Raw genomic sequence first — 19,433 nt, forward strand, 5'->3', positions numbered from 1 at the left:
ACTGCTGAAAGAGGAATAAAGATTTCTAACACAACGTGCACTTTCTAAAGAGTCTAGAAATGGAAAGACTGCAGATATACATGTAAAACTTATGTAAGGAGATTTATTTAATCTCTGTGTATCATCTGGGCCCAGACAGCAAGCAATTGTGCTGAAAGTTTGAAAATGACTTGCTAATCTATTGCTAGACTTGCCAGGCTTCACAAGTTTGTTGCACAATTGCAGGAAGTATGCATTGCATGACTCCAGATTAACATTGCAAACATTCTGCAAGTTCTGGTTCAGTTCATGTTGTGCAATAGTCATCCCACCACAGGGGTCACTGTGACTGAATTTTCATGCTGTAGACTTGCAGAGATCTTGCTGTAGACTCACCACTGCAACTTTGCTCTTGCTAGAGACTTGCCACGCAAATTTGCTACAAATTGTAAAAGTGTCAACTAGAACTTGTGCTTCAAGTGCTCTGCAAGTGTACAACTTGCCAGTGAAAATGTGCAGCAAGTTAACAAACTTACATTTCAAACTGCCACAAATTTGTGGCAAGTTATCCTTGCCATCTGGGAGTCTGTTCACATCACTGGGTGTAGGAGACGGTTTACATCCACTTTAAAAGTATCCAGCTAGGTCATAGCCATATATGAAGCTAGAGCCCAGTGGTTTTCCAGGGGACCCATTTACAACCCTCCTAATCCTACATTAAACCAATGGGATAACAACGGGTCAAAATTATATGCCTGTGCAGCATTTTTCAAGGAAGGATGCATTTTCAGGCAGTTGGTGTCTGATAGAGAGGAGCCATGCTTTTCCTTGCAAATATTTACCAATTTCAACTGAAGATTTTGAGAATCACAGCTGCTACCATGCCTTGGTCCCCATTCTACTTTGGTAAAGTATCCACTTTTTTTTTTGTATTCATATTTCTGTCAACCCTTTTTTTTTATGAGACTTGCTTTAATAATTTTGGTATCATTTAATTAATGAACACTTTTTGCAAACATTTCACATACTTTACTATTTTTACTTTGGAAACTATATTAGACCAAGGTGCAATAAATTGGATTTTTAACCAAGGTCACCACATGCTTGTTACAGGGTCTGTGAATCAAAGTATTTAGGCCACAGGCAACTGGCATTTTCAGAAGAAGGACAGAAATGACAGCTCCTAAAGTTCTCTTAAATATAAAATCATATAAAAGATGCATGTATTTTAGCCATTTTGGGAAAAAAGAAAAAAAAAAGCGCCTTTTTGTATGCTGTATTACTAAATCTCAAATTAGATACAAATTAGATACAGTATTAAGCTGAATGACTCATACTTCCCCTGCTCTGTATGATAGATCATCCATAGAGAAATAAAAAAGTTACTGCTGTTCTCTTCTTGGAAAACTCAAAATGCTCTGCAAAACCAACATTATGGGTGCACTCCATATTACATTTACAAAGTTAATTTGTGAAAAAATTACTGTTGCAGATTTGGATGATCTCATAAAACATAGTTCTAATTTAAAAAAAAAAAAAAAAAAAAAAAAAAAAAAAGTGATTTGTTGCAAAGAAATCTGTGTATGCTAAAGTCTCTATTGTTGTCTGATTTCCTTCAGATTTACCAAAACCATGTAGTGCAAGGGTCTGCCTGATTGCATACAAATTGAAACTCTTAAAAGGGTTGTAAATCTTCACCGTTTTTCACCTTAAAGCATTCTATGCATTAAGGTGAAAAACATTTTTCAATGCAGCAGCACCCCCAAGCCCCCCTTATATTTACCTGAACCCCGAAATTTGCACGACGGGAACGAGCACACCAGCTCCGGCCGGTGTCTCGTGTCCTGATTGGATAGATTGATAGCAGTGCAGCCATTGGCTCCCACTTTCAATCAAATCCAATGACGCGGGTGCCGGGGGTGGGGCCGAGTCATACATTCGGCGGCTATGGACACCAAATGCTGGACTGGGGAGTGTGCCCGCAAGGTAACCCCCTCAGGGAAGCACTTCCAACTAGGGGGTTATCTGATGCGGGGAAGGAGCCACGAGAGCCGCCGGGGGACCCCAGGAGAGCAGGTTCGGGGGCCACTCTGTGCAAAACGAGCTGCACAGTGGAGGCAAGTATGATTGTTTTTTTATTTAAAATAACCCACATAACAAACCCTTACAATCACTTTAAGGTTTGACCTCATATTATATGGTTTTGGTAAATCTAAAGAAAAAAAAAATCTAAAGAATATTGTAATAGTGTGTATCCAGCTTTATACTTCCCTCCTCTGTGCAGGGATTTTGCACAGTGCAGCCCCGATCCTCCTCTTCTCTGGTCCCTCTTTGGCTCTCCTGGCCCCTCCCTCCTATTGAGTGCCCCCCGCAGCAAGCAGCTTGCTATGGGGGCACCCGAGCCAACCTGCAGCTCCCTAGTGTCCATTCAGACACGGAAACACGGCCAAGCCCCGTCCCCTTTCTTCCTCATTGGCTTACTGACTTTGACAGCAGCGGGAGCTAATGGTGCTTCACTGCTGTCTCAGCCAATGAGGAAGGAGAGTCCCGGACAGCCGAGTCTCTCGTGCAACGTCGCTGGATCGAGAGGGGAGGGCCCAGGTTAATATCGCAGTCCCACTATAAGTCGTTGATCGCCTCCATTACTAGTGTTAAAGAAACGAATTGAAAAAAAATATAAATAAAAAAAAAAAAAAATCCATAAATAAATCCCATAGTTTGTAGACATTAGAAAATTCACCTAAACCAGTTAACATATGCTTATTGGGATTATTTTTACCAAAATACATATTGGCCTGAATTCATAAATTCAGGCCAATATGCATTCTGCTACATGTTTTTTAGAGATTTTTTATTTTATTTTTTTTTATTGGATATGTTTTCTAGCAGAAAGTAAAAAAAATATTTTTTTTTTCAAAAGTGTCGTTTTTTTGTTAATAGCACCCCCCCCCCCCAAAAAAAAACAAAACAAACACACCCCAGGCAGTGGGGACCAAATGCCACTAAAAGAAAGCTCTATTTGTGGGGAAAAAAAAGGGCATATATTTTATTTGGGTACATTACCATGCAATTGTCAGTTATAGTTATGCAGTGTTGTAACACAAAAAATGGCCTGGTCATGAAGGGGGGAGTAAATATTTCCGAGGTCAAGTGGTTAAAGTAACGATAGACCAGCTTTAATGCTGAAAAAAAATAACCACATCATTTGCTGTTAAAATAGCAAAGTACATATAATCAAGGCTCTTCCCCAGCCATCACTATATGTAATATTGAACATATCCTCACATACTAAACATCTCATAATTAAAGATGTTATTTGGGGTGAAAAAAAAAAATAAAATTCATGGCAACCTTCTGAATAAAAACCCAAGTAAACACTCCTACAAATAAAAACTCCAGTAAATTCTCCTTTGCAAATGACTTGCCACAACAAGCACAGATGCCAACAATTTGACAACCTTTCAAACACTATTTTTTTTAAGAACTTTAGGAAATAATACAGAATAGTGAATAATGTGAATACATTTTGAAATATTTTTTCTTTGTAGGATACTTACACTGGTTGAGAATTGAAGTACAGGCCTGGCACGGGGACCAGGTCGAGCTTTAAGTGTTGCAGTCCCAGAGTCATCCAGAAATGAAAATGAATTGTGTATATCATCTGCAAAAAAAAAAAAAAAACAACAAATAGTCAGTTTCAGCTACCAACACATACATTGTTTGATTTGTTCTCACCCATGGAAGAATACTAATAATTTATGGGCAAGATAATTTCTGTTCAAAATCAACCTATGCCTTCTTAATGCCAAAATCTAGCTAATTTTCTATTTAATTAATGTGTAACCCTTTTTAAGAGCTGGTTATATTAGGCATTAACCCTAGCAGCTATTGTGTACTGGGGCCCACAATAAAGCAAATCTGATATGTGTCAAAGTAATGAATATACAGTAAATATATGGTTTATAGGTTGTTCAGTGATTTAAGGCTATTTCACTTTGTTCTTTGAAGCATTTCAAGCAATTATCACTTCACTCAAAGTACAAATAACATTTAAATGTATTTCAAATTTGTAGGCTAGGTTCCTCCCATTGCTTTCACTTCAGCTCTACTGCTAAAAAAAAATAAAAAATAAAAAAAATGTATTATTTCTATCTGACTAGCTTTTAACCACTTAAAAGGACCAGGCCTATTTTTCAAATTTGTTGTTTACAAGTTAAAATCATTTTTTTTGCTAGAAAATTACTTAAAACACCCAAACATATGTATATATTTTTTCAGACACCCTAGAGAATGAAATGGCAGTCGTTACAATACTTTATGTTACACCATATTTGCGCAGCAACCTTAGAAATGCAATTTTTTGGGAAAAATACATTTCTTTGAATGAATAAAAAACAACTGTAAAGTTAGCCCATTATTTTTTATTGTGAAAGAGAACATTATGCCGAGTAAATTGATACCCAACATATCACGCTTCAAAATTGTGCCCGCTCGTGGAATGGCGACAAACTTTGACCCTTAAAAATTTCTACAGGTTACTAGTTTTGAGTTACAGAGGAGGTCTTTTGCTAGGATTAACTATCGTGGCGATACCTCACATGTGTGGTTTGTACACAGTTTACATAAGCGGACGTGACTAATGTATGCGTTCGCTTCTGCGCGTGAGCATGGCACGCTTTTGATTTTTCTTTTTTCTTAATTTTACTTTATAATTTTTATTTTTACACTGTCCCTTTAAAAAAAAAAAAAAAAAATGGATCACTTTTATTCCTATTACAAGGGATGTAAACATCCCTTGTAATAGAAAAAAAAAAAAAGCATGACAGGATCTCTTTAATGTGAGATCTGGGGTCAAAAAGACCTCAGATCTCACATTTACACTTAAATGCAATAAAATTTAATTATAATAATAATAATAGTAATAATAATAATTGAAAATTAAATTTCAATAATAATAAAAAAGTCCCCTTTAGGGCCATTGGGCAGAAGTGATGTTTGCCGTCATCCAACATCGTTGAGTTGAGTGGGGGCCATCATTCCCTCATTCGACGCACAGCCTCTGAGGGGAAAGGATCGGATCGTCTCTGCCGCTACCGGTGTCTCTGGACAACCGGAACGCGGCGGGAGAGGGGTGGGCACTTCTCCCGCCGCCAATAAAAGTGATCTTGCGGCGAATCTGCCACGGAGACCATTTTATCTGAAAGAGGACCATTGGTCATTTCAGAAAATTCCGGGGTAATGGCAGCTACCTGATATTCTACGTCAAAGTACCTGACGTACTGCTACTGCGGTTTACGGGAAGTGGTTAAAGAAAACAAATTTTTATTGTTTAAATTCTTTATTTATTTAAAACAAAGATTCTTGACATATCACAAAGCACGTCAATTCCTTAAACATACACGTCTTAGTCAAATTGTTCCACAAGTTAAAGGACGTAACATAACTTGAGAACAATTTTGTTAACAAAATAACAACTACTTTGTCTATACAATTACCTATAAGGATATAAAAACCAGAAGGCCTTAGGAGGCCCCCTGAACGTTTGCCAAGTTAACCTAAATATAAATATCTGATCCTTCAAATAGGTGAACATATATCATCACTTTAACTACCTGAATTACAAACTCAATATATCTTATGTTCACTATACTTATAACAGCCGAATTTTACGGCTGCATTATCAATACCTAATTAACAAGAAAAAAGAAAAAGCAGCATATCGAGAGGCAGAAGGGAGAAAAAAAAAAAAGGAAAGAAAAGGGGAAGGGGGAGGGGGGGAAGACAAATTGAACGGGGTCTCAATATCATGCTCATTACAGTAGTTACCTGATATCACAGACTCAGCCACCTCCTGTAGATACACATTTGTACCCATAAAATATCTCCATGGCCTCCATTTTTCCTGCATTATTTCCTCTGTATTATGGAGGGTGGCGGTCAATTCCTCCATACGAAGTATACACTGAACTTTAGAATACCACAGGACCCTCGTTGGTGGCTGAGATTGCCGCCAGAGTGCGGGAATGCATGCCCTTGCTGCATTAAGAAGCTGTATTGTCAAGGTCTTTTTGTACTTCTGAATGGATCTCTCTGTCAAATGTAAAAGGCACGCAGCCCGGTTGTCTTTCAGGTCAACAGCTGTCAAGTTTCTAATTGTAGTGGTCACCTCCTCCCAAAATGCCCTAAATAACGGACAGGTCCAAAAAATATGCATAATCGTGCCAATGTCCACATTGCACCCCCAATACCTATCCAAAGTGGCTCCATCCATCTTATGAAGTATGTAAGGGACTCTGTACCATCGGGACACAATTTTGTATCCAATTTCTTGATATTGATTTGCAATAGGAGGACTTATGTACCAAAGTCAACATTTTATTCACTTGCTGTGGGGAGAACTGTATCCCTAAGTCCCTTTCCCGTTGAGAGACAAATAATGGGGCTGACTCTTCAGTCTGGTTAATCAGGTAACTGTATATCAGGGAAAGAGTATGTCATGAAGGTTCCCCCGTTTTACATAACACTTCAAAGGGGGTAAGGTCTCTAGGGACATATGATGTCTTCTGAAGGGACTGTAAAGTGTCGAAGTTGATAGGTGCTGAAACTATCTAACGGTGGATCTGTGAGACTAGAAATGGTCGCTGATGAGGGGAGCACCCCATTAGGCCAGACATCCATTAGGCGATATCTCCCTGATAGTGTTAGTTGTCTAATCTTCCTGCTAGTGAGACCCGGTAGAAAATCGGGGTTACCTATCACCGGTGTCATAGGCGAGGGCAGCGGCGCAAGGCCCGTACTGCGAAACGTTAATCTAGCCACCCTAAGGGTGGCACTTACCAGGGGATGGTTCCTTATGTCTTCTGGCAGAGAGCAGGTGAGCCATGGAGAGGTCAACAGAGGCATAGAAACATCCTCAATCTCCATCCTCACCCATTGTTTGAATTCTTTATTACAGTGCTAGTCCACTATCCTCGAAAGGTGTACTGCTCTGTAATATTGGAGAAGATCAGGGAGGCCAATGCCCCCCTTCTCTTTGGGTTTAGACAACATTTGCATTTTGGTCCTAGGTGACTTATGTGACCAAATGAACTCTCTAATTTTCGTCTGGAGCTGTTTGAAATATGTCGAAGGTACTCAAATCGGTATGGTTTGGAGTATGTATAATATCCTCTGTAAAACCGTCATCTTCAGGGCATTACATCGCCCAAACCAGGTCAAGGTCAAAGTGTGCCAGTTACGAAGGTCAGCTTTCAGTCTCTGGAGCAAGGGTACATAATTAGAAGCGTACAAAAGTGCCAAGTCCGATGCGATATCAATACCCAGATATCGTATTGATTTATCTGCCCAATGGAACGCAAAGGACGTACGCATCCTGCAAGCCTCTGAATCTGGGATCCTAATATTAAGCACAGTGGACTTGGCGCAGTTGACAGTTTTCCAAATCTCCCCACAGCTGCTAAAATATTGGGGAGCGAGACTCGCGGGTTAGAGAGAAAGAAGATCAAGTCGTCAGTGTAGGCCACTATTTTGTGGTGTCCTGAGGGTTTCCGCACCCCTGTAATATTTGGGTCTTCTCTTATATGGCACAAAAACGGCTATAAGGTCAATATGAAAATAAGGGGGGACAGGGGGCAACCTTGTCTCGTCCCATTCGCTATTGTAAAAAACTCTGAGCACCATTCATTCACCTGAACCGCCGCCAACGGTTGAGAGTAAAGAGATGAGATCCAATTGAACATATTGGGGCCAAGACCGATGTATTCCATGGTGGCCCGCATAAAATGCCAGGACACCCTGTCAAAGGCCTTTTCCGCGTTTGTCGAAAGCAAGAGAAATGGTTTCCCCGAACAACCCTTATGAATAAGATTCAAAACCCTAATGGTATTGTCTCTTGCTTCTCACCTCGGTACGAAACCTACTTGATCTAAATGTATTAATTTTGGAATATGCAGTACAAGTCGATTAGAGAGTATTTTGGCAAAAAGTTTTAAATCTATGTTAAGAAGTGCGATCGGGCGATAATTCCTACATTGGGATAAATCTTTCCCCTCTTTGGGTATCAAGGATATATAAGCCCTCAACGAGTCTATTGGCATAGAGCTATCTCCTTTCAGCACATTGTAGGCCGCCAAGAAGTGTGGAGTCAGGGAAGTCACGAAAGATTGGTAGTAAGTCAGCGTGAAGCCATCGGGCCCCGGAGCCTTCCGTAGTTTTGTTTGGGCCAAGGCCTCATGAAATTCTTCAGCTGTAATCTCAGACTCCAAAGAGTCTCTTTCTTCATCCGATAACATGGGCATACCTGAGGCCCTGATGTATTCAATAGCTGACTTTGTCTTGTCCATCAAGGCCTCGGTAGAATCCTTAGGGTGTAGATCATACAATTGTCGGTAGTACTTGTAAAATTCATCTGCTATGCTCTTGGAGGTGTGTACTTTAATCCCCTGGCTAGTTGTAATATATGGAATAAAGGTGCGCTTTCTCGGGCCACGTAGGGGTCTGGCTGACATCTAGCCTGGTTTATTTCAGAATTCAAATAACGAGCGTCTCACCCATGCTAGGTTTTGAGCCATCTTTTGAAAAAGCAAGTCTTTCAATTCTCCTTTGGCCTTTAAAAGGGCCTTAAGATGGACTTCGGCCAAGGAACGTTTATGTAGTAATTTGAGAGAGCGCACCTTGGAAATCAACAAATCGATCTGCTTAGTTCTTTCCCGTTTCTTTAAGGCCCCGATCCTAATCAGCTTTCCCCTTAACACACATTTATGCGCTTCCCAAACAATCATTGGGCTCAGCGATGGATCAACATTTTCCAGGAAGTAGTTTGTGAGGATCTTTCCCACTTCACTGCATACTTCAGGAATTTGTAACAGGGATTCGTTTAATTTCCACGTCGGTGGAGAGCGATGTTCCGTGTCTAAACTTAAAGTCATATGAATTGGTGCATGGTCAGAGAGGGATATATAGTCAATCTGGGAGGAGGCGACAAAGCAGTCTATCATGGAGTATGTCTGATGTACGTGTGAGAAGTAGGTGTAATCCCTAGCATCCGGATGCATAATTCTCTATGTGTCGACCAAACACAAACTCAACAGCTCTGCTTTAAGTTTTTTAAGGTAGGAAAAAGAAAGATGTGATGCTCCTCTCGAAACATCCAATAAAGGTTCCTGTGCGAAATGGAAATCCCCACCTAGCAAGAAAACACCCTCCCAGAATTCTAATATGATAGGTACTAAAGACTTTAGAAAGGCCAGATGATCTGAGTTCGGGAAATACACGTTCACCAGGGTCACAGTAATATTTCCAATTTTCCCTTTCACAAGCAGATATCGACCTTGTGGATCTACCCGTTCCTCCACAAGGGTCCACGGGACCGATTTAGCAATTAAAATACTTACTCCCTTAGATTTTGACAAATGAGAGGGTGCATGATATACAGTGGGGAAGTAGCGATTATAAAGCCTAGGAATCGCTTGCTGCTTGAAGTGGGTCTCCTGTAAGAACACTACCTGGCTATGCGACTTTCTGAGATCATAAAAGGAGTCTGGAAGGTTTCTCAGGTGTAGCTAAGCCACGAACTTTGAAAGAAGTAAATTTGACCCCCTGTAAAATGGAGCGAGATACAATCCCCCCAGCAAGGGTCATAAGGCTGAAAGAAAAGAGAGAAATTAAGAAAGAAATAGTAAAAAAAGAGACAAACACCAAAAATAATAAGTGAAAAAGAAAGAATATCTAGAAAGTGTTAAATAGTTAATAAAAAGAACCCACTTTAGTGGGAAAAAGTTCTAAAAAGAATAACAGCAAAAATTGCTATTACGCTCTCCAGTCCTAAACTGGAAGAATAAGCGCTAACCTACAAGGGGGTATAGTCGGAGAGAACCGGGAGGGTGCTCCCCTCCTCCCCCCGACCCCCACCACTCTATTTATTTTACAGATTAAATTCATAATTCTACTTATTTTGAACGGTACATAATTTTATTAAAAAAAAACCATACAATTGTACAAAACCATGTATATATAGCGTGAGTTTTATCACCTACTCCTACCTATGTTCGGGAAGGAAGAGTAGGAGGGGGGGAAGAGAGAGGGGAAGAACCCCCCTCTCCTCCCGCCCTCCTATGTCATCCTTAATTGCCCTTGATTCACCTTCTTCCTATCCACCTTTTAAACTATCCCCCCCCCCTCGGCTGTCTCCCCTCTATTCTAGGGGTATTCTGTCACAGTCTACTTCTCCCCCCACGACATCCCGACCAACCCCCCTCCCATACTCTCCCCAGTGTTGGAATCACTCCCAGCAGCACAGCTGCATACCTCTTCCAAACCCAAGGTCTCTTACTTCTAATATCAAAATCTACATATAGAGTGGTTGGAAATAACAAATGATATATCAGGGGGCAGAAAAAAAAAAAAAAAAAAAAAAAAAAAAAAGGGAAAAGTGCAAAATTTAAGATGTGTAAATAAAACCAAACACACACCTTACACCCTAAAAAATATGTGACAAAAAGATGCATAACGTACAAAGTCATACAATATATATAAGTGCAATACTCAAAAAGAAACAACACCCCTCGGCCTCTCTTAAAAAGTGAAAAAAAAACCCAAAACAACCCCCCCCCAGTGATATACCCCGATTAATAAAATCCCCAACTTAAAACTCACAATATATTAGGCTAACAGTGATCCCTAAAATAAATAAATAGAATTAGTGTTCTGTTCCAATATTCAGTGTCTCTATTTGGTGTCTATCAATACAAATTACACCTACCATTCCCCTATTCAGGTAAGTGATCACAAGTGTCTTATTATGAATTAAAAAAATAAATAAATAAATAAATAATCTTCGTTAGGACATAACACCCTAACTCACGTGGGTGTTATGGCTCCCCTGCCTCACCTTCCCTTGACCACCTCCCGTGACCCACCAAATTCATATATTAGAGCAGGGGTTCTCAAACTTTTTAGACAGGGGGCCAGTTCACGGTCCCTCAGACTGTTGGGGGGCCGCACTATAGTTTAAAAAAAATATGAACCAATTCCTATGCACACATCTTATTTGTAGTGAAAAAAAAAGAAAAAAAAAAACACACAGGAAAAAAAAAAACAGTACAATATTTAAAATAAAGAACAATTGTAATCAATATGAACTTATCAGTATTTCACAGACTCCCCTCATTACAGAACCACTCCCAATCACAGACCCCCCTCCCCATCACAGACTCACCCCATAACAAAGCCCCCCCATGACAGATCCCCCCCATCACAAAGCCCCCCCAACACAAAGCCCCACATAACAGATTCCCCCCATAACAGACTGCCCCATATCACATACTTCCCTCATCACAGACTTTCCCCATAACAGACTCCGCCATCACAGATCCCCCCATAACAGACTCCCCCATAATAGACTCCCACCATCACAGATCCCCCCCATATCAGTCCCCCCCCCATAGCACAGACGCCCCCATCACAGACTCCCCCATATCACAGATCCCCCATATCACAGATCCCCCATATCACAGATCCCCCCCATATCACAGATCCCCCCCATATCACAGATCCCCCCCCATATCACAGATCCCCCCCCCCATATCACAGATCCCCCATCAGAGATCCCCCCATATCACAGATCTCCCCATATCACAGATCCCCCCATAACAGACTCCCCATCACAGATCCCCCCATATCACAGATCTCCCCATATCACAGATCCCCCCCATATCACAGATCCCCCATCACAGATCCCCCCATATCACAGATCCCCCAATATCAATATTACACTGCCACCCCCTATAATATCACAGCACTCCCACTCAACACTTACCTGTATCACGCAGGACGCGAGGCATGGTAGGTCCGGACGGAGGGCGGGACTTTGAAAGTGAGGGGCAGGTGATTGGTTCCTGGACCGCCCCGATGCCTAGTAACCAATCACCTGCTTCTTAGCACAGAAGGTCCTTTGTCCGGGCCTGTTATGTTTCCCGTCCTGTGTGATGGAGGGAGCAGATGGCAGGGCGAGTGCTGCAATGTTAAAGGGGCAGTCCGCGGGCCGGATAAAAAACGCTGGAGGGCCGGATTCGGCCCGTGGGCCGTAGTTTGAGGACCCCTGTATTAGAGGGTACCCATGTACCCTCAGTGCAAAAAAAAAAAAAAAAAAAAAAAAAAAAAAAAAAAAAAAAAAAAAAAAAAAAAAAAAACACACAAACCCCTTCTCCCCCCTCAATCTATACATCCCACCCCCTTATTATATCAATACATAGGGTCTCTCTAGATACATATTTAGAAGACACAATCCATATTATAAGAAATACATCCCTTCATGATATATTCCAACCAATAGCCTAATCATGGTGAGCTCCCATCCCTACTCTAAAGCAGGGGGGAGTCTCATATATTCATTTAGCTCGGGTTCTTTCGGGTATTCTTCCATCTGTATGCAATTATTGTTAAAAAGTTCTGTCCATAAATCCCGTACCACAGTAAGAACCCAAGTCCAGGGATATCAGAGACTACCGATAGTTCTAAAGTCTCATGGGTAAGGGGTCTCAAAAAAAAAAAAAAAAAAAAAAAAAAAAAAAAAAAAAAAAAAAAAAAAAAAAAAAAAAAAAAAAAGGGGGAGAGGGGAGGGGGGACTGGGCAATAAGGGGGGGGACATTACCTTTAGGTGCATCATAAAATCTGTTGTTACCCGTTAATTTAACAGTTCTTGAAATGGTGATATTCATCTTGAGTATAGTGAAATTTTGACAGTTTCTTGGAAATTGATCATAACTCATGTGACCCTTCTGCAGATGGTGTTCTGGATCTCCCTCTGAGTCTTTGTGCTTGAACAGGCTGGTTGTTCTGAATAGGGGCCTGGCCCGACCAGCCTGTCGATCTAGGGATATTCTGAAGCCAATTGCACACTTGCACTGGTTCTGCACCCAAAAAAGTGTAGAAGGCTGTAAGGTCTGCCGGGGAGAGTAGAGTAAAAGATGACTGCGCTTTCCGGAATGTAACAGTTAATGGGCAGCCCCATCTGTAAGTACAATCATAGCGCTTTGCTAGATCCAATATTGGTCGCAGTATGGCTCGCCTTTGCAAAGTAGCTCTTGATATATCTGGGAGGATCTTCACCGTCCTTCCCTCAATCTCTGCATCTCTGTGTTCCCATGCTCTACGGAGAATAATCACCTTCTGTTGGTAACGATATAGCCTGCAGAGAACATCTCGGGCTCGAACTCCTCTGATCCTACCGTCTCCGGGATTCCCCGTATGCGCAAATTATTGCGATGACTACGGTCCTCCAATTCCTCCGAATGGAGCTGCATATTGCTAACTGTTGCCTCCTGTGATGACAGAGAGTTCTAAGGCTAGCACTCTGGTCTCCAGGGAGGATACAGAGGCCTCCCCAGATTCCATCCGGCCGGTAAGGGAATGCATCTCCGCTCTTATCTCCTGAATGTCCCTGCTGTGAGCTTCCTCTATGCGGGTAATCAGGGCTTCTATATCCGCTCTTGTAGGGAGGGCTTGCAGCATAGATCTGAGTTCCTCATCCAGTCTGCTATGGTGTTGTGCGGGGCTTACCGCATCCGCCCGGGAGGCCGCCGCCATCCCTGGAAGCTGAACAGAAGCCTGAGAGGGGACATGTAACCCTGGTACTGCTGAAGCTGCTCCATCGTCCATCCCGGGTACTCGTGGAGCCACCACTGTGTCTTCCAGCGTCAGATGCTGCGGGTCACGGAGAAACCTTCAGATTCTGGTCTGTGGCGTCGTAGGCCTGCTCCCCCTAGTGGCTGATCTGGTTCTATACCTTCTATGAATTGTCATACCGTCTTCACATGTCAGATAGTCGGCTTACAAGTGGTAGCGGTCCGGGGGAAGCCAGGAGCTTCACAGATGCACGTCCTCACCCGGTCATCTCCAAGCCACACCCCTCCAACAAATTTTTATAACCAAGAATTGTCAATCTGCAAAATCATTCTCTTCAAACTTTGCAACAAAGATGTACACTCTGTACCAATAATATTATTAACAATAGAGAACTACCTATATCCTTGTAACCTAAATAAACACAAATGTCACATAATGGTAAAGGAATGTATTACGACGGATATGCAAATTAAAGCAGTTAAATAAAAATAAGCAGGAATGACATACTTGTGATGTCATTTGCAATGGTATGCACTGAGAAATGTCATACTTGTCAAAACATTAAACGAGAAGTTTTTTTAATTTAACCATTAAAATTACCTAGGTGGATGCAGCATCGGTCCCCCCGCCGCCTCTTCACTGAGAACCAAGCGATCAAACATCGCCAATTGCTCGGTTCTCTCAGCTCCCCAAGAGGAGAGCTGCTACCGGTCAGTCAGCGGCTCTCCTCTCTGCTCCTCCACTCTCACTGGAGCGCTGAGCTGTGGAGGGGGCAGAGCGGCCGTCTCAGCGGCTCGCTGAGAGGCTGAGAAATCCATCAGTCCAGGCAGCTGACGGATCCAGACTTAGAGCCATGATGATGCGCTGCCTTTACGATTCCTCCGACGTCAGTAGAGAGCAGACTTCAGACAGCTGAAAACGGGTCACAGGAGGGCAAAACGAATTGCACTCCTGTGACCCATAGGAGAAGCCAGGCCTAATAAGCTCTGGCTGGACTTTTCCTTAAAGGAAATGTTTTTTATGTTTTTACCATATTCTGTGCACACAAAGCTGAAGTTTAGTCTTTTTTTCTTTAAATTATGTGCCAATGAGTGAAGAACTTACCGTCATTCATCTCCTCCCAGTGGCGGAACTACCAGAGTCGCTGTTGCGACTGGGCCCTGGCGTGCCGACACTGTGGGGGGGCCCCAAGACCGCAGGAAGACTTCACACAGGCAGCCCGGCACTGTACAGAGCTAAAGAAACTTAGTGCAGCGGAGTGTTTTTAAAGTTCTCACAGCTTGGATCCAGCAGGGATCAGCTGCTTCTCTCGCATCTGAGAGAAGCTTAAGCAGCACTTTGATCGTCCATTCGTATCCCTGGTGGGGTGAAGACACGGAGGGCTCCACACAGGTCGGCATCTGCAGTGCTCACTCCGCTCGTGTGTCGGCTCCATGTCTAGCAGCACACACAGTGAGCTCATCCCGTCCTGGAGGCACACATGGTGTGTGGGCTCCCCGTTCTATCAGTAGCATCAGCTGTACAATCAGCTGGGTTATGGCTCATTACAAGGCAACAGGTCCCCGGGAGGGGGGGGGGGAGAAGATCAGGTGAGTCTTCTTGTCATTGTTTACAGAATAATTGCAGTCCAGGCCAGCCAGCCATCCAGCTTAGAGCACTTACAGGGAGCCTTTCAGTTATACACTTACAGGAGGGCAGTTGAGACATTTTTATAGCATTGTCTGCACACTGTGAGCTTACCTGCTGCATATTACTCGCAGAGTGCAGCTGAGCCATCCATCCAGCTTAAACCCCCAATAACCTACATTGGCTCCCTAGGTATTGCAAGAGATTCATAGCCACAATCAAAGTTCCTGGTGGACTGGGCCAGCTACCTGAAGGCTAACACCACTTCTTTGGTGGTTTATCACAATCTGCATTTGCAATATTTTACAGATTGACCACAGTGACTTGAATAACAGTCCATACCCCAGAGAACTATTTGGCTTGTCATTTTTACACCACGCAGACTTTTAGTCCACTTATATTTTTAATTTGGACTTCTATAAAGTTGCACCCAGTTGCTATTCTGACAGGAGGTATTCGTGCATTGCCTTTATGTATTGTTTTACTGAGTATTTTCCACGCAGGCTGGTTTAGCAGGGACTGCGGTGGGTCACTTGGTGTCTCTTGGGGAGGGGGTGAGAGGGAGCTGGGATGGTTCCTTTGGATATGGCCGGGGGTAGTATTTAATTTATTTTCATTTTTTTCCTTGTGGTTTTCTATTTTGATCATATCTATTATTGTTGGGTATATTTATGATTATTTGATAATAAGCCTTTTTACATTTCTAATACAGGGTAGCCTGAGTTGGCGTCTCCTGGCCACATTTTCTTCTCTTTTGTTGTTTACCATAATAAAGGGCCCTAGGACCAATGCAAAGGGCCCCGGGATGGGGTCAGGGGGGCCCTTCGTGATTTCTTGCACCAGGGCCCTGAAGGTTCTAGTTACGCCTCTGTCTCCTCCTCCTCCATTCATGAATTTTTGGAATGATGGAGGCGTCAGGAGGGGGTAGGTGAATGACTCACTTTTCTCGATTGAGAGCTGCTGTTGCTAAGATTCGTAGCACCGGAAGACAACTGCTTAAGGCAGTATCCAGCAGCAGTGAAGAGCACACAGCATGGAGGATTTTGAGCAGAAAGCAGCCACCTGTAGGCAATGGGATACACACCATTCACTTACATAACAGGTAGGGTACTGTATCCCCAAAATATGTTTCCTAAACTGCTGTATTAAAGTGTTTTAGTAAAAGCTTTTAGATAGAGAGGCGAAGGATTAGATTTTCGGTTAGCTTTTTATTAAGCTAAGAAAAAAAAAATGTCTAAAAGCTGCCCATACACACAGATAGGTATTTAGTAGATTCCTCCATCTGCACCAAACAGTGTGAATAGACAAATCTTCCCTGCAGGGCCGTTTGAAGGAATTTAGGTGCCCCAAGCAAAATGGACATGGAGGCTTGGCCCCTTATTTCTAGTGAAGGAAACTCTTAAGGCGTCAGCATACCAAGACATTTTGGACAATTTCATGCTCCCAACTTTGTGGGAACGTAAAGACACAGACAGCAAGGGTGGTGGAAAATTAACTTCAAGTGCAAAAATTCAACTAAAACATATCAAATTAAGTGTAACAATCTAAAAAATAAAAATTCCAAAGTGCTATAATGGTGTGAACCTCCCAACTAAAAAGTTGTTGCACTAGTTGTTGCACTTGAAGTTAATTTGTATTGCAATTATGTGTAGGAGGGGTTTCCACCATCCTTGCTAAGGTTTAGAAAAAAAAATGTCTTATTCTCATTTTGATGTGCATTACATGTGATATCACATATCACTGGAATTGTTGCACTTAAAGTTAATCTGTATGGTAAATATCTATAGGAGGGGTTTCTACCAACCCTGCTAAGTTTAATTTTATACAGTATGTCTTTTTTTCAGTTTGATGTGCATTATATGTGATGTTACATATGACAGAGACCGTCATTGTGGTAATATTGAAGTTTGAGATTTTCATACATTAGGAGGGTTCCACCATTATTGTTAAGTTATGAATTAGTAAGTTAGCGCTACAATTTTTTTGTGGTGTGGGAACACATAATAGTGCTTAGCGGCAAGCCTTTTACTGACACTTTAATTTACCTCCAGTAGTTTATTATAAAGAGTAGTGTGGTCATTAGCTATTATACGAAAGATCAGCATGTGGCATTAATAGACAGACAGATTTCAGTTGTGCCCCACCAGGCCGGCCCCCCATGGACAATGTGCGTGGCTGCTGAGTTCATCTCTCCTTCCCTGTACTCAGTGCACTGATGGGAACCGATTGGCAGCACTGATGGGAACTAGTGGGCGGTACTGGTTGGCAGCCCTGATTGGCACTGCTTGGTGGCACTGATTGGCACTAATAGGCAGCACTGATAGGCTACAACGATAGGCAGCACTGATGGGTACTGATAGATGGCACCGATAGGCAACAATGATTGGCAGCACAGATGGGCACTAATAGGTGGCATTGATTGACACTGATGGGCACTGGTTGGCACTGATCTAGGAGAGGGGGAGTTTCACATTGAGCAGTCAGCAAGGCATGTAAGAGCTGCTTAGTGTGTGAAACCATCATGTAATGTCACTGCTTGCAGAGACCAGCAGGCAAAACTCGGCGCTGATGTCGGTGGTGGGTGGGACCGAACAGCTAGCCTATCAAACACAAGCCAACGGGACAGGGGCTGGGCGGGCCACTCCATGTATGTGGATCTACCACCTTTCTATCAGCATCAGCTATCAAACATCATATTTATATCCAAGTGATGTTGTCTCCGTAAACATGATACTCGTGTATGACTAACTTGAAAAAGCATTCTAAGTACATTGCTATTACCATGACATATGGGCACACCTAAGGTTTAGAAGATAATCCATTTGAATTAGTTTTGCAATTAAGCAAATGTGATACAATGAATTTTACATACCTTTTGTAAATGGGTCAATCGTGAACCAATTGCAAAGAAATAGATTTAGCTATATAAAGCTAGTTATCACAGTTTAACAAGTTAAGCATTTAAACTATATTAGACAGAGATGGATGACAAAAAAGTTTGTCAATGAGCATTTGTTCACATTAGAACTGCTTCTAAAGCAATGGTCTAGGAAGCATCCTAAACTGACCGTAAACGCAAGCAAAATGCACCTGAAATTAAGCTGCATTTACCAGACTACATAAGTCCAAAACTTGTTGGCACTTGCCCAAAATCATCATGTCCAATTTTGATTGGCACTTCACGCCAATAACTGAATTACTGATGGACTGCATGCACTAGGCCTTACTATTACACTATTTTTATTGCAGTGACAACAGCAACTGATTTTTTTTTACCATGAACATTTTGTCCATGTGACAACTTGCTTCTATGTTAGAAATTCTACAAAGAGATGAGTACTGAATACACTAATATTCTACAGAGCGCAAAAATATTCACATTTGTGATACTTGCAATTCATGATTTTCTAAAAAAGTGTAGAGTGTAGAATAAATAATTGTTACTGTATCAAAGTAGGATTTCAGACAAAACTTTTTCTTGTTTTAATAGCACGTGACCCCATTGCAAAAATTCTAACCCTCCATTATTTTTTTTTTTTTTTATTACTGTAAAACTAGGACAAGAGGGATGCGGTCACCAAACTAGATGGCGCAGAAAGCAATAGAAGTCTGACCATGTTTTTTTTTTTTTTTTTTTTTAAACTATCCCCACTCTACTAAATTGGGATAAAAATAAAATAAAAAAACATAAAAAGTTATCATCATCATCATGTTCCTTTTAAAGAGAATTTTCCTTCACTCCTTGTCCAAGGGACAGTGCTCACTGATATAGAAAATATTTGATAGCTCACCAGCTTGGAAACAACAATAAAAATCTGGCAAATACTCTAACCTTGCTCTACATTATCCAAAACAAAAACATTTGACTGGAGTTGTGTTCTAAATCGTACCAAATTTAGCTTAGTCAAAATAATATTCTGATATTACTCATTAGTCCTACAAGTTTGGTTACCCAGTTATTACATGTAATTTTACAAAAATACATTCCTCTGCCAAATAAAAGAAAATTGAATCCATTTATAAATGAATATAAAAAAGGGCAAAAAATATGGGGGCACAAATGGAAATTAGATTGTGGCTGGGATGCAGTTCTTATATGAACGATATCAGCTAATATTGTTAGATTAAATGAACAAAAGATATAGGTCATTAAATGAGGGGTACCTATTTAAAAAAAAAGTCAAAATAAAAGCCCTATATGGAAC

The 19,433-nt window shown here is 41.6% G+C and overlaps 1 protein-coding gene across 1 annotated transcript in view; it reads right to left on the reverse strand.

The window, feature by feature from the left end:
- LG02H6orf132 (linkage group 02 C6orf132 homolog) overlaps window positions 1-19,433 on the reverse strand; it is a 64,323-nt gene that overhangs the window by 17,959 nt on the left and 26,931 nt on the right. The window contains exon 2 of the mRNA XM_073615749.1: window positions 3,537-3,640. Within this exon, the coding sequence (XP_073471850.1) occupies window positions 3,537-3,640 (104 nt within the window). The remainder of the gene's footprint in view (window positions 1-3,536; window positions 3,641-19,433) is intronic.

Source organism: Aquarana catesbeiana, linkage group LG02 (assembly GCF_042186555.1).
Source record: "Aquarana catesbeiana isolate 2022-GZ linkage group LG02, ASM4218655v1, whole genome shotgun sequence".
Lineage (NCBI taxonomy): Eukaryota > Metazoa > Chordata > Amphibia > Anura > Ranidae > Aquarana > Aquarana catesbeiana.